Source organism: Anser brachyrhynchus, assembly GCF_964034855.1.
Source record: "Anser brachyrhynchus genome assembly, chromosome: 3".
NCBI classification, from domain to species: domain Eukaryota; kingdom Metazoa; phylum Chordata; class Aves; order Anseriformes; family Anatidae; genus Anser; species Anser brachyrhynchus.
Genome location: NC_137696.1, coordinates 17,759,410 through 17,772,954, shown reverse-complemented (window position 1 = coordinate 17,772,954; position 13,545 = coordinate 17,759,410). Strand labels below are relative to the sequence as shown.

The 13,545-nt window shown below is 41.6% G+C and overlaps 1 protein-coding gene across 1 annotated transcript in view; it reads right to left on the bottom strand.

Annotated features, from left to right (window-relative positions):
- Positions 1-4,146: 4,146 nt before the first annotated feature.
- Positions 4,147-13,545, bottom strand: part of MRPS5 (mitochondrial ribosomal protein S5) — a 47,779-nt gene continuing 38,380 nt past the window's right edge. Inside the window, exons 7-11 of the mRNA XM_080584299.1 lie at positions 12,965-13,011; positions 12,301-12,358; positions 10,897-10,959; positions 6,288-6,424; positions 4,147-4,728 (exon numbers count right to left, since the gene is read on the bottom strand). Coding sequence (XP_080440425.1) covers positions 4,504-4,728; positions 6,288-6,424; positions 10,897-10,959; positions 12,301-12,358; positions 12,965-13,011 — 530 coding nt within the window. The 3' untranslated portion in view covers positions 4,147-4,503. The remainder of the gene's footprint in view (positions 4,729-6,287; positions 6,425-10,896; positions 10,960-12,300; positions 12,359-12,964; positions 13,012-13,545) is intronic.

Sequence of the window (13,545 nt, the reverse complement as noted above, 5' to 3'; positions counted from 1 at the left end):
TCAAGGTCATGCCCTGCAGCCTGAGATGTGGCGCCCATGTCCACCTTCTCCACCCACACGTGGTCACCATGGCTGCTCCAAACACTGCCTTCTGCTCCCCTCACTTCCCAGTCCCTTTGCCCTGTAGCCATCCCATTTACAGCCCATGTCTTGGCACCTGGCCCTGTCCCCTCCCCAGCTCATTCTGCTATCCTGCTCTCTCTGCCGCGCACCAGTTCACACCAGTCTGCACCCTGTCACCTGCCTGCCCCATTCCTTCTGGCCCCAGCTGGGCTGCTGAGCCACCTCCCTCCGAGCAGGAGCAAAACCTTCCTGTAAGCCTGGGCTGGAAAAAAACAGCTGGGTGGTGCTGCCATGGGAGCTCCCACCAGCCCCAGTACCCAGTGGCTGGGCCGAGGGTGCAGGCCTGGGACTGGGAGGGAGAAACCTGGGCCAAGGCTTTGCCTAGGGAGGGCTGGGCAGGGAGAAAGGCCACCACGGGGTCACGAGCATCCAAAGGAACTGATTACAAAGCAGCGCTGTGGCTTTGAAACCCTCCCAGTGCAGCCCTGGCGTTAATCCCCTGCAGCCAAATAGCTTACACATGGGACAGCACCAGAGGGTGACACGGTGTGGTGTGGCTTTGCTGCACCAGGTTGCTGAATTGCACCTCCCAGGTGAGTTACAACAACATACACGTTCCCCGCAAGGAGGAAAGGAGAAAATTAAAATGATAAAAGCCCTCTGAGATCTCTGTTGCCCTTCATGCCCTGCCCTCCAGTCCTCTCAATAAACCCATGAAGTCCCCGTGTGCCTGGAAGCTGGGCAGCCCAAGGTCACCGGCACACCTCCATGCTTCTGAAGTGAAAGATGCTGCCCACAGATCAGCGAATCTCCCAGGGCCTACAAACACCCTTCTGCCATGTTTGTCCCAGTTCTTATCCCAAAACAGAGCCCTGAGGACAGCACTGACCTGAGAACCTGCTGTGACCCCACTGGAAACATTGGTCGTGACAAACGTGGCAGGCTCAGACCTTGTCCAGGGCTTGTCAGGGAAATTGCTGTTCACTTCAAATCTGAGAGCAGTGAACTTGCCTTCCTGGGTCCTGCAATTGTTGTGCACCAAGAAAGGATGCATAGAGGCTTCACCCCACCCTTGCATTCCCTTTTTTGCCTTCTTGCTGCTGAGCAGGGTCTCCAAACCTGATAGGAAGCCCAGCGGGACCTGGGAGGAGGATGGTGTTATGCTGTTTGTCCTGTGGAGGCGGGAACCCTGGGGACATTTGCTGTGAGCATTTGCTTCACCCAAAAGCTGCGCCAGGCTGCTCTAGACCACATCCAGTTGGGATTTAGAAGTCTGCATGGATGAAGATAAACTCCTATGAAACAAGTCAGGCATTTCTGGATCCCTCCGGGCTAGCACCTGATCTCCAGCATCCTCCCCCTAATGCCATATTTCGTTTATCCTTCCATCCCTCCCCTTCAAGGATTCTCTTGAAGACACAGAGCCCACTTGAAATGCCACGAACCAGGCCTTTTTCCGAGCATTTAAAGTTCCATCACACTTAAAACCACCAGGCTTGTTGCAGCCCTGCAGCCAACACTAACTTTCAGCCAGGAGCATAACTGGAGTTTCCACCTCTGCTCTTCTCTTCCAGCTTCCTCAGCAAAACAAGGTCTGCAGGCATCTACTTTAGAGATCAGGCAACAACACTCCAGTTAAAGACAAACCAGCCTACCTGGAAGGCAGGTAAAACCTCAGCTCCTCTGATGCAAACAAGATTACGGACATATAATTCATTAACTATGTCCAGATCGTTATCTTGGTTGTTCTTGCTTAATTGAAGACTACCTTCTTAACCGTAATGTTAGCTGTTACCCAAATACCTGCATACAGGCACCTACATTACCTTGCCTCTAGGGATGCAATGAGTTAGGAGCACTTCCACATCTTCTGAATTGCAGAATTTGCTTTGTCTGAAGCAAAGATTTAATAAATAATTATGACTAAATGCATGGAAAAGTTCAGGAGTGCCTGATGTTTCTTGTTTTATAGTCAGCTCTTATCTGTGAGCGATGAGTGAACTGTGTGCTGGGTACAACATCTGTACAACCAGCTATATTATCGTGAACAAACTTGGAAAATGGGAAAGCCACAAAAGATAACGCCTGTGGAGGGATCAAAGCTCCATGTGGGTCTGTGGCAGAACCTGATCGGTGCCTTCCCCTCTCCTGAGACAACTACAGGCTGTTACCCACCTCTGATCTTCACACCGATGGCACGGCCCCATCCTGCTCCATGGTCCCCCTCATACTAACAGAATCAAGCATCAAAACCCCATTAATTCTGAGGACAGCAATGGAAATGCCCCTTTTTTCAGATTCATGGCAGAGCTCAGCCATGAGTTACTGCCCTGTGGGTTTGAGAAAGGCCCTACACTTCCTCCAAAGCAAAGGGAAGGCCGCCAACAGGGTTGTCGGGGAATAGTTAATGCAACCCAGGCATATGCGAATCAGTAGGCCCTGATGGGATGTACCAAGGAGTGCTGAGGGAGCTGGCAGCTGTCACTGTGAGGACATTCTTGATGATCTTTGATCAGTAATAGCAACTGGGAGAAGTGCCCAAAGACCAGAGGAAAACAAGCTGTTAATGTAGGGGCTAGAAGGGCAGTGAGGTGGACTGAAAACTGGCTGAATGGCTGAGCCCCAAGGGTCAATAACGGGTCCAGTCCTGTTCAGTATCTCCATTAATTATCTTTATGATGGGACAGTGTACTCTCAGCGAGTTTGCAGACAACACAACTGGGAGTGGTGGATACACCAGATAGTTGTGCTGCCATCCAGAAAGACCAGACAGAGAAATGCCATGGCAAGCATCTTAGAGTGGAAGGCACAGAAGCCGACTTCTGAACTGCTTTGTAGCTTGGATCACTCTTAATACTTTATCATAAAACATATTTTGGGTTCAGTTCCACTGAATTCTTCTACTATGCCCAAGACAAAAACATGAAGTTGCCAGATTAAGCACCATGACCTTCTATGTAGATGCAGTCTGTTTGTCTTCTGGTGGGATTTGGGTGATGGGTCTCCCAATCAGTGAGCTGATCTAGCTTCTAGCACCTACCTCTGTGTGCTTTAACTGGAGATCTGCTGCACGAAGGGGCTTACTCCATCTCTGATCAGAGGCTGGTATACATCATGGACTTTCTTTTTCTTTTAATCCCCTGGTATCTGTAGCACTTTCTGAGTTCTGGATAGGGCCCAAGACTCTACTGTGCCCAGTACCAAATCAGCAGAGAACAAAGCCAAGACCTATCCCAGCACACACGCAGAGGAGAGTACCATAAAAAAGGCTGGATTACAGGTTTTGGACTGCAGTTCCAATGCCAGCCAAAACAGGAGATTGTGGGGTTGTGTGAGAAACTAAGTTGTGTTTTTGCAGTACAGAACTAATTTTCTGTATTCAAAGGTAGCTGTGTAGTCATAACAAGGAGAAATGCTAAGTAGAAAGGTGGACAGTAGAAGGCCTCACTGTTCCAAAATAAGGTGGAAGCTTGAGTAAAACAGGATGAGCAGTATGAGAACAGTAAAACAAAGATCACAGGTTCTCAAAACATAAGAAAGGGGAAAAAAAGAGAAACGGGAGAAATTAAAGGGTTGAAAAAAAAATTGTACATATATGCTATAGAGGAGCGTCGAGTAGCTTGTGAACCTGTAGTACTCAGCCAATGAGGAAACAGGGGAGGTGATCAGGTGTCTGGTAATAGGGAGTAAAAGGTTATGATTTGTTTACTAAAATGCGCTCCTAATTTGCAGGACCCCCACCATTGCAACTGTGAATAAAATAAATTCACAGGAGATCCTGTCTGAAGAAAATTATTTGAGATTTTTCTCAGTTGCTTGTCCTCAGATATTTAGGCTCTGCTTCAACTGGGGAACTCCCCCACTTGCATGACCAGTATTCGCACAGATCCTGTTGTTGCTCACCATCACCTTGCCCCCCTCCTCTAAGCCACATACCTTCTACCTTCTGATTTCAGTTGCCCCACCACTCCGAACAAGCCTATGGAGAGAGATGGAGTGCACACTGACTCTCACTACTGCTGCTTGCTTCAAGGTCTCCCAGACATCAGCATTTTGCAAATAAGACACTAACCCACACCAAACTCATTCTGAGGATTCTTTATTGCTTCCACAATCTTATATTTTCAGTAGCTTCCCAAGGGTTTGTGAAGGAAAGCCCAGGATCTATTCATGACGCATCATCTTCAGGAATCAAGTAAACACATGCTTGAAGTCATGTCTACTGGCTGTTTCCTCCTGAATGTCCTTAGCTGGACTGTGGTGGGAAGAGTTGTGGGAAAGCAAATCGTGTTACTGAATGGTAGCAATGGGAGCAGCAACACCAATGGTACGAGACCTACCGGTGCCCTCCTCTGAAATGTAAGCTTAGACAACCCACTCATTTGGGCTGGACTTTCATAGCTGCATCTCTGAGCAGCAGGGAAAGATGTATTGTATCTTTCACCATACTCTCTGCCTGACATTTGTCCAGGGTGATTTCTTCATTCCCTGAGCTACTTTCACCTCGCTCCACTCCAACTTAGTGTCTGGAACATCATATTCGGGCTCAGGATCCGCTCGGACGGTCCCCTCAGGCAGTGCCACAACGATGGGCAGCGGGCCCTGCTCCTCCCGGAACTCCACAACGTAGAGGTTCTTCTGGTTTGCTAACTGTTGGTGAGTTTCCTGGGGGCAGATGAGGAGCAGGAAAGAAAAAAGATGATTAAAAGAAGTCTCAGGCTAATAAACATTAGAGGAAAGGCTGTTTTGTTTCCTGCTTCTGACTGATCCTAGTTTAAATCATCTCTAAGACAACTTCAGGAGCAATGATGCACAATATTGGTTTACTTGAGGTCAACCTCTGTATGGTATATGGGGTAGGAAAAAACCGGCATTTATTAATAAACATTTTCAGCAGTGCATAAATTAAAGGACTCATTACGCACATCCTTATGGTTTTCAAATGAGATAATAATAAGCAGCAGGGATTCTGGATTTGATTCTGGGATTCTAGATTGCTGATACACCAGCATTACAATGTCATCCTAGAGGAACTTGCTTCTGGGAAGGAGCTGATCAGAAGAAGTGCATCCTGCTAATAAGGATGCGCATTGGCATGTTCGTAATGTGCATTACCTGTTTTATATCTTTATATAGATATAAATTTTGCAAATTTTGCTTTGACAACAGTGAAGTGCTTGTTACTGCCCTGACAGGTAGTTTCAGCTAATAAAACCACATGAATTCACCGTCATTTTCAATACTACCCTTTCCTTGCATACAAGTTTTGTTAAAACTCGGATTTTATAGAATAAAAATTTACTGGGAACAGAAAATTTTTCACACTCATGGCAGCTGAGAAATTATTATCAACTGCACATCTTCCAGATCAATGATCTATACAGCACGTTCTTCTTCTGTCTCTTTTGTGGAAGACTTCTCAGAGACAAAGCATTGAAAACGTATGATAGAAATCCTCAAGTCTGGGTATCCTCTCACACTGATAAGCATCTGTAACCATCTCAGTAGGCAAAGACGATCAACTGCTTTTTAGTTTAGCCCTTCTGAGGCTAAACTAAAAAGCTGGCTAGAACAGGGTGACAAACTTGACAACTATAGCTCTGCAGTGGGATACTGGGACTGTAAGCAGCTAAATCCTTACTGCTACATAGACTCTACAACCAAAGAGATAACCAGGAATTTGCAAAGGACCAACTCATCCTAAAGCTGGTGTTCAGAGGAAGTCAGATGAAATGCTGCATGCTGGATCTCTCCATCAGCTACAGACAGGGCTCAGACAGCAACATCTCCCTTGTGATCGTTGAGTTTCAGGAAATGACACCACCTCCCTGATTTACTTCAGATATCTTAATTATACCAGAGACTGAAGCAGCTGTGACATTCAACCCTTTGGCAATGGAAACTTAGTATGCAGACAAACAAGCATCAGCAACCAAAGCAAAGCCACAATTTCCTCTGCCCATGCTTATTCCGATGCCACCAAAAATACCACAAATGAAGCCCAGAAATTCAGATGTGTCCTGGAGGCACTTGGCTGTGGAACACTCCTTACTGGATAACTTCATACAACTGCAGAAAAATTACTTACATGCCGATTTTGTTTGCTCTTGGGAAAAGTACTTTGTTTTAAGCCTAGAATATAACATGTTTGACCACAAGCTATTACAATATCAATCCCATTCTGTCCTCTGACCTAATTAATATAACAACTGAGTGTAATCTACCTGTTCTGTCAGCCCTTTGAAGAGAGCTCTGGTAATGTTAATCAAGTTTTTGGATCCAGTAACCTTAGCATACATGTCTTTAATGCCAATTAGTTTGCAGATGGTCATAATAGCTCGGTGGCAATGAAGACCATAACCTGGAGGAAAAAATAAAATAAAATTAACGTGATTATCTGTAAGCATGTGACTGAGCTTAGGAAAAACAGAGAGCTAGGACCTTGTCTTAGTTATATTTGTTACCTATTATATTAGGACACATAAATATACCTCAAAAATGGTAAAACCATTCTGGAAAGACCATTCTTCCCAATCTTTGCAGCCACACTAAAATAAAGATCATGTTCTTTTTATACTAAATATATTCCACTTAACATATTGCAAAACTGAACAAAAATGTCACCACCTATACACTCAAAACATAAAAAATACATCCTCAAGAACTGTTTAATACCACAGGTTTGGTTATTATTTTTTAGAAGTGCCGCTGGCAGTTTTAGAAGAGTCTTCTACAGACAACTTTCCCACCACCCCCATGAACATTCACCAAACAAAGGTAATTTCTTTCTCCCACTCACTTTAGTACTTCCCAAAACCGAGAAAAAAAAATCTGCAGAGAAGCAAGGCAAGAAGGTTACTTAAAAGCATATTAAACCAAATCCATTACAAGGGTTGAGGATCTAAACGAATTCCCACCAAGACTGTCTCTTCCAAGAAGCAATACCTGCAATAGCTTCAGAACTGCTTCCTTTGCAATTCCAACTGGACAAGTGCTGGGTGACAGCTTTGATAACTCCTAATGCTGGTAAACCTGACTTTAAAGTCCTGGTTCACAACTACAATATGTAAATTTAAACTGGTTTCCTATCGTGAAGTCACAGCTCAAAACAACCAGTATGCTTCAAGTACAAGTTACAAAACCCAGTAACAGCGACAACCTGGATGTGTAGATGAGTGGGAGGGAGGCAAACATACCTCAAATCCACAAACGCAACAGAGCTTTGCATCTCATTCGCATCTATCTCCAGTTGAGAGTGTTATATTAGCTCAAATGTATAATTATAGTGCATTAGCATTAACTGCAAATGGTATCTTACACTTGCCAGACTTTAATGAAGGGGTTATTTATTGAGGCATCCAATTCTGGTCTCTTGTTCCCCAAGAGACTTGTTTCATGTGGCCTAGCTCTATTAATCTTCATAAATCGCTTTATGATAGTTCTAATGTATTTTACTTAGAAGCTGAAAAGCCAGGTTATTGATTAATCCACTCTGCAGAACAGTTTTGCTGCGGAGTAAATGAGGAAAAAAATCTATTCCAGTGCTGCATGTTTTACTGCACCAATATTGCCTTTTTTTCTTTTAACCTGTAATCGGAAAAGAAATTATAACCATCCAAAGCCATTTGTTCTGCCTTTTGAGAAAACACCATTTTCCATGCTACAATGCAAAGTCAAGTTTTCGACACAATTACATGTGAATGATCTCTGAAAGGCTGTTTGTCAAAGTTTCATTTTCAGTGACTTAAAGCATTTTCCTTCTGGTGTTTTGCATCGTTGCTTTTCTCCCACCTCAATTCAATCAGGTTTCTGCAGATTGTTAATGCATGAAACTCAGAAGGCAGTGAATTAGTCCATCAGTCACCGAACAAAATTTATTCTAAACACAAAAGCAAAAGATTCCAACTGAAAACTCCAACTGTGGAAACAAAAAGTTGTGCTCTGACATTTTTTAACTTGCCTCTGGCACTCCAACTGTGTTACTGTGGTTTAATTCAGTGAGGCCTATGTAAGAGAATAAGGCCATTTAGACACAACAAATTTTCTCACACTGATTTTTGATACAAAGGTGATCAAGAAAAGCATTTAAAATGTAGTGCTACTGACTAATACAAGCTGTTATAGACAATCAAGCTTTTCTTGGTAGCCATTAACATGAGTTAGTGAGAAAGAGAATACCCACTTTAAATCCACACTAAGGGACTACTCCAAGTTAAGCTCACATTCAGATGTTCATATTACAGAACTCTTTTAACTTGGATTTTCACTTGTCTAACGTCATCCTCACCATAAGATGAGGCATTTCTCCATTTAGCAGGAATTAGGAATAAAGTAAGGGATATTAAGTATAACAGTGACTTTATCTTTTCTCTGAAAACATTGGGCTTTGTAGTTATCATTTGTTGAGATTGCTGCCTGTGTCTTAAATACAGGAACAGGGAATAAACTGAATATAACAACTTGCCAGCTGAAGTTGCACAAAGCAAGAGGTTCAGCATACATAACTATACAGTTGTACTGTCATCAGCAAGTAGAAGGAATCTTACAAAAGGTGGTCTATTGTGAAAACTATGAATAACTGTAATTTTTTCATACATATTAATTACAGCTACGGGGTATCAGTGCTGGGCTTCAAAACCAAAAATTGCACTGACAGGCTGAGGGAGCTGGGGTTGTTCAGTCTGGAGAAGAGAAGGCTCCAGGGAGATGTTATAGCAGCCTTCCAGTACCTAAAGGGGGCCTGCAAGAAAGCTGGGGAGGGACTCTTCATCAGGACATGCAGTGATGGGACAAGTGGTAATGGCTGTAAACTAAAAGATGGTAGATTTAGATTAGACATTGGGAAGAAATTCTTTACCATCAGGACAGTGAGGCACTGGCACAGGTTGCCCAGAGAAGCTGTGGATGCCCCATCCCTGGAGGTGTGCAAGGCCAGGCTGGGTGGGGCTTCGAGCAACCTGGTCTAGTGGAAGATGTCCCTGCCCAGCCAGGGCAGGGGGTTGGAATTAAATAATCTTTAAGGTTGCTTCCAACCCAAACCATTCTAATTCTACAATTCTATGAAATTACTTAATTTACAACCTTGAGAGCTCCTTAAATGCAAAAAGAAATGCAGAAATGCAAATAAGACAGTCTGACTCTCTACCTGTTGGACTTGTAAAGATTTTCTGAAGCTCGTGCTATCACATTACTGTCACACTGATTAAAAAACCCTCATCCCAGAACTAAAATAATGTCATCTAATAAAAATTGTTGAAGGTTCATAGCACTTTTTGATGCTTTCAAAATACGTAACTCTGAACATTAATATTATCTTCTCATATTACTAATGTGACAGTGCAGAACAATAATACCAGATATGCAAAAATCAAAGGGTATGTCCAAAGTGTCAGTGCTTCAGCTTGCTCAAAAGGCTACAGAATTGATAAATTAAGTAGGTGAACAAAATGACAGTGTTCTGACTGGAAAATTATCCTGGTTCTGACTTATTGTGAGTTAATGATTAAATGATCTTGCAATTTAGGTCTCATCATAATGGATCTGAAGTGATTTACAAACAACTAGCTATGTAGTTGAATTTGTTTCCTGTTGTATATTAAAATTAGAAGACCAATTAAGGGCACTCAGCAGCAAGCTACATCTGTTTTCTATAAAATAGCTGCTTTATCCATCCTGAAAGCAAAGGTAGGCTAAGCAAGTCAGATGAAACCTTTGTACATGAAGATTTAACTCAAATATTCCTGTAAAGAAATGACCTTGTACCGCCATTACAGGTCTTCAAAACAGAAAGAACCTAGAAGGTAAAGTGGGTCACGCTGAAAACTGCAGTCCATTAGAAATAGGTTAACCTTTAGCTCCCCAAACTATTTCATATACGACTTTCTGTATTGCAATCCTGAAGAACACAACACCAGCTTACAAGGTTGCTCTGGATGTATCCCCATCATTGTCAATGGCTGGCAAGGCATACATTGCAACAGCACTGAATGTGAGGAAAGGGATAGTAGAAAGAAAGCAACGTCTCTTCAAAAGGTCAGCATTAACAAAGCTATCAGACACAGCACACACCATTGAGACTATGTATGGCGAGCTGTGCATCTCTTTTGACTAAAGCTTTGAGGGGGATGCAGCCATGGCCCTCACTCAATTTCCTGTCTGATAATACAGCAGAACTTCCCCAGATAAAATCTGTACTGTTGAAGTCAGGGTTCATTTTTTAGGAGGATGAGCAATAGCAAGGACAGAAACCTGTCTGTGGGCAAGTACACTTTCCTCATCTCTACATATTACAAATCGTATTAGTTTTATCATCTAGGATGGAATGAAACACCACCTATTATCATTTACCAGGAGACAGTCCTGGGAGAAAAACAAATATCTGAGCACTTGCTGTGCCTTGCTTGCATTTCTAATCAGTACATTGCTTAGGGAAGCCTTGATGGAGGTGCCCATCTTCTCTGTGCAGAACTGTTGACACCAGACACGCTGAGTTGCCATGCTTCACAACTATTGACAGTGATATCCTACCACTGTGGACTGAAAATATTTCTTAACTTCAAGGGTAGGCAGGAAGGGTGAAAGAAAGCCATGATCAGAGCTCACACCAGTACTGGTATGAGGGGCAAACCCTGATGCAAAAAAACAAAGCCATGTAGTCAACAGCAGGTATTTTTGATGAAAAACCACTGGTCATCTTCACCATTTAAGACATGGTAGAGTAGCACCAAATGACACATCTCTGAAGTAAATGAACACTGCACTGATTTAACTTCATGAAATAAATACCTGTCAGTAATTAACAGAACTTCAGAATTTCCAAATAGTTTTAATTACCTTTGTTTTGCTTCTTCATGCGGATGGTTGTTCTTTTAAATTTCACAGTAATGTCATGGTAAACTGCAGGGGGAAGAAAAGAAAGGCATTACAGCTAAATTCTTCCCTCTAGAATAGCTTTAACTCAACAAACATAAGGAGTACCCTTCTTTTTTAGAACTGTGAAGAGGTAAGTAGTTTTCCTCTCCTCTGAGTTCTTTGAAAAGGAGAGTTTATCTAGGTAAAGTTCTGTAGTAGCTTAGGAATGTTTACACATCTGTGAGTACTACTTCATTATTGCATACAAAAACAAGCTACACTGGAAAAATATGAAGGGTTCACATGTCTCCAATGATCCACATTCCACTAGCAACGTAATTTAACCCTTTTCCTCATATCTAGATTTTTCTAATAATTCAGCTTTTAATCTAAGATTTCCCCCTCAGACTTTGGTTTTCTTAAGATTTTCTATAAAGAAATTTGCCATTCTAGTCTTGCTTCTTCTCTCTGCTTCAAAAGGAACCCAGAAGTCATTTCCTATGGTGGTTGTTGTATACATCTGATTCAATGAGTTGGTCTCTGCACACTGATTTCTTGCAGTACAGTCAGGGCAACTCAGAGAAGATCTCTATGTTGAGCAGAACGGAAAGCATGAAGGAAACACTACCAGTCTCTAATCAACCCCCCATCCTACTAGTGTGAAATATTAATGGTCATGGAATAGACTCATAACGATAACTACAGTTTTTATTTGTAAGATGAGGTTCGATTATACTGAAATTTTATTTACGCAGCACCTTGGTTAAATATGTGTTATTGTCTTTCATAATTTTTCCAAAAGATAACTATTTGGTATACTGGTACCACATATGACATCAGACAGACTTATTAAATTGGACTAACAAAAAGCTACCATGGAACACACCATGGACACCTCGAGCCCACATCCTCCTCCTGGGCTTGCTACTACTGCTACACATTTTTAAAAAGCCTGAAATACTATACATTAAGTAACCAAATTTTAAATGTGGTGGAGGCAGAAGAATAGAAGAGAGATAAATCTCTCAACTTAGTATTTTCATCTTAACAACACATTTCATCATGTACCTTCCTACAATTGTTGATACAAACCTGAGTGAAAGAAAAGAGCAAACTGTGTATTCACTGCAGGTAACTATCATTTATTTTACACAGGGATTGGCAGACTGTGTACTGCTGTCTAGTTAAAACAATCTGGGGCTAAGATTTCATACAGCATGCTAAAGAAACAAAATAATGCACAAAGAATAATAATACAATGCATCAAACCAGAAATGTTTTAGTTAATATCTTTTTACACTTTTCAACTAGTTGCAACCAGTTCTTATTAGTGTATTCAGTGCTTGTTGAAAGTTAAAGAGTCAAAAAAATAATCATACTACTTACTTGTGTGGTTCTGATACTGCTCTATATAATGTAAGCTGCGTATTGCTTTGTTCTTTGCCTAGCAAATAAAATAAGAGAACAGTTTTTCCTTGAACCTTTCTGCAAAGTACTTGAAATGCATTAGTGTTCAGTTAACTAGATAGAAACAAAAAGCAAGGAAGAAAACCTAGGAAGCAGGTTTGTCTCATTTAATCCATTTACTTTACAGAAATGAAAATGTTCTATTTAAAGAACTGTTTTCTCCTAGTAGATTGAACATTTCAAAAGATTACTCACTATAGTAATGACTTCAACTGCGTATTTTAGCATTGCTATTTTGGTAGCTTAGTTGAGCATTAAAACAAACTAGATTAATGTAAATGGATAAATAATATTTTCAAGTCTAAAGGAACCTTAATAAGGTCATAATGCATGTGGAAGAGAAAAATTTCTACACACTAGCTGTGTAAGCAGATTGCATGCTGTGTAGGTAATGGAAACAAACAAGCAAAGAGGGATAGAAAAGGGAGTAGGAAGAAAATAAAGTGTGTATTAACAGAATGTCAGTGCAGGGCGATCCCATTATACATTTCAAGATGGATAAATCACATATGTGGTCTTATTTAAGATTACTTAAAACAAACGTCAGTATAAATTATTTTGTACTTGCTTTTAATCAACATACTTTTCGTAAAGCATTCATCCTGTCACCTGCTTTCCCCAATGCAAAACCTGAAAGACAGAAAAAAGTCATTTTATTACTGAGAAGTACACTATGCAGCACCCTGAGAAAGCAGAGGGGGAAAAAAAAAGACAAATAAGGCTTAAGTTAACTCTTTTTTGTATTTGTTCTATGCTTGTTCCAAACAACACAGAGGTGACTGCTTCATCTAACAGGGTCTTCTGTTTAAAAGGTAAGAAGGGAAGAAAAAAAGGGAAACCGACAGACATAGCAAGTACATCTGTACAAATGGCAGCTCCAAGACCCTAGAAGCAAAGAAGGAGACTGGGTTTATATTAGAAAAACAGAGAATATAAAACTCAGGTTTTACAAACAGAATAGCACATTTGCAAAAAGCTCATGCCTAAAGAACAAAGGAAAAAAAAGACCGTCAGTTTCCATACTGCTACCTGATCTTCTCTGGACGCTCAGACCTACTCGTATTTACTAGTTGAACTGTGGTACTGGTGGTGATGAAGACCTTTCACAGCAGTCTCTGACTATTTGCAGTCAGCTCAGAATGGGGCATCAACTGACTGTACGGA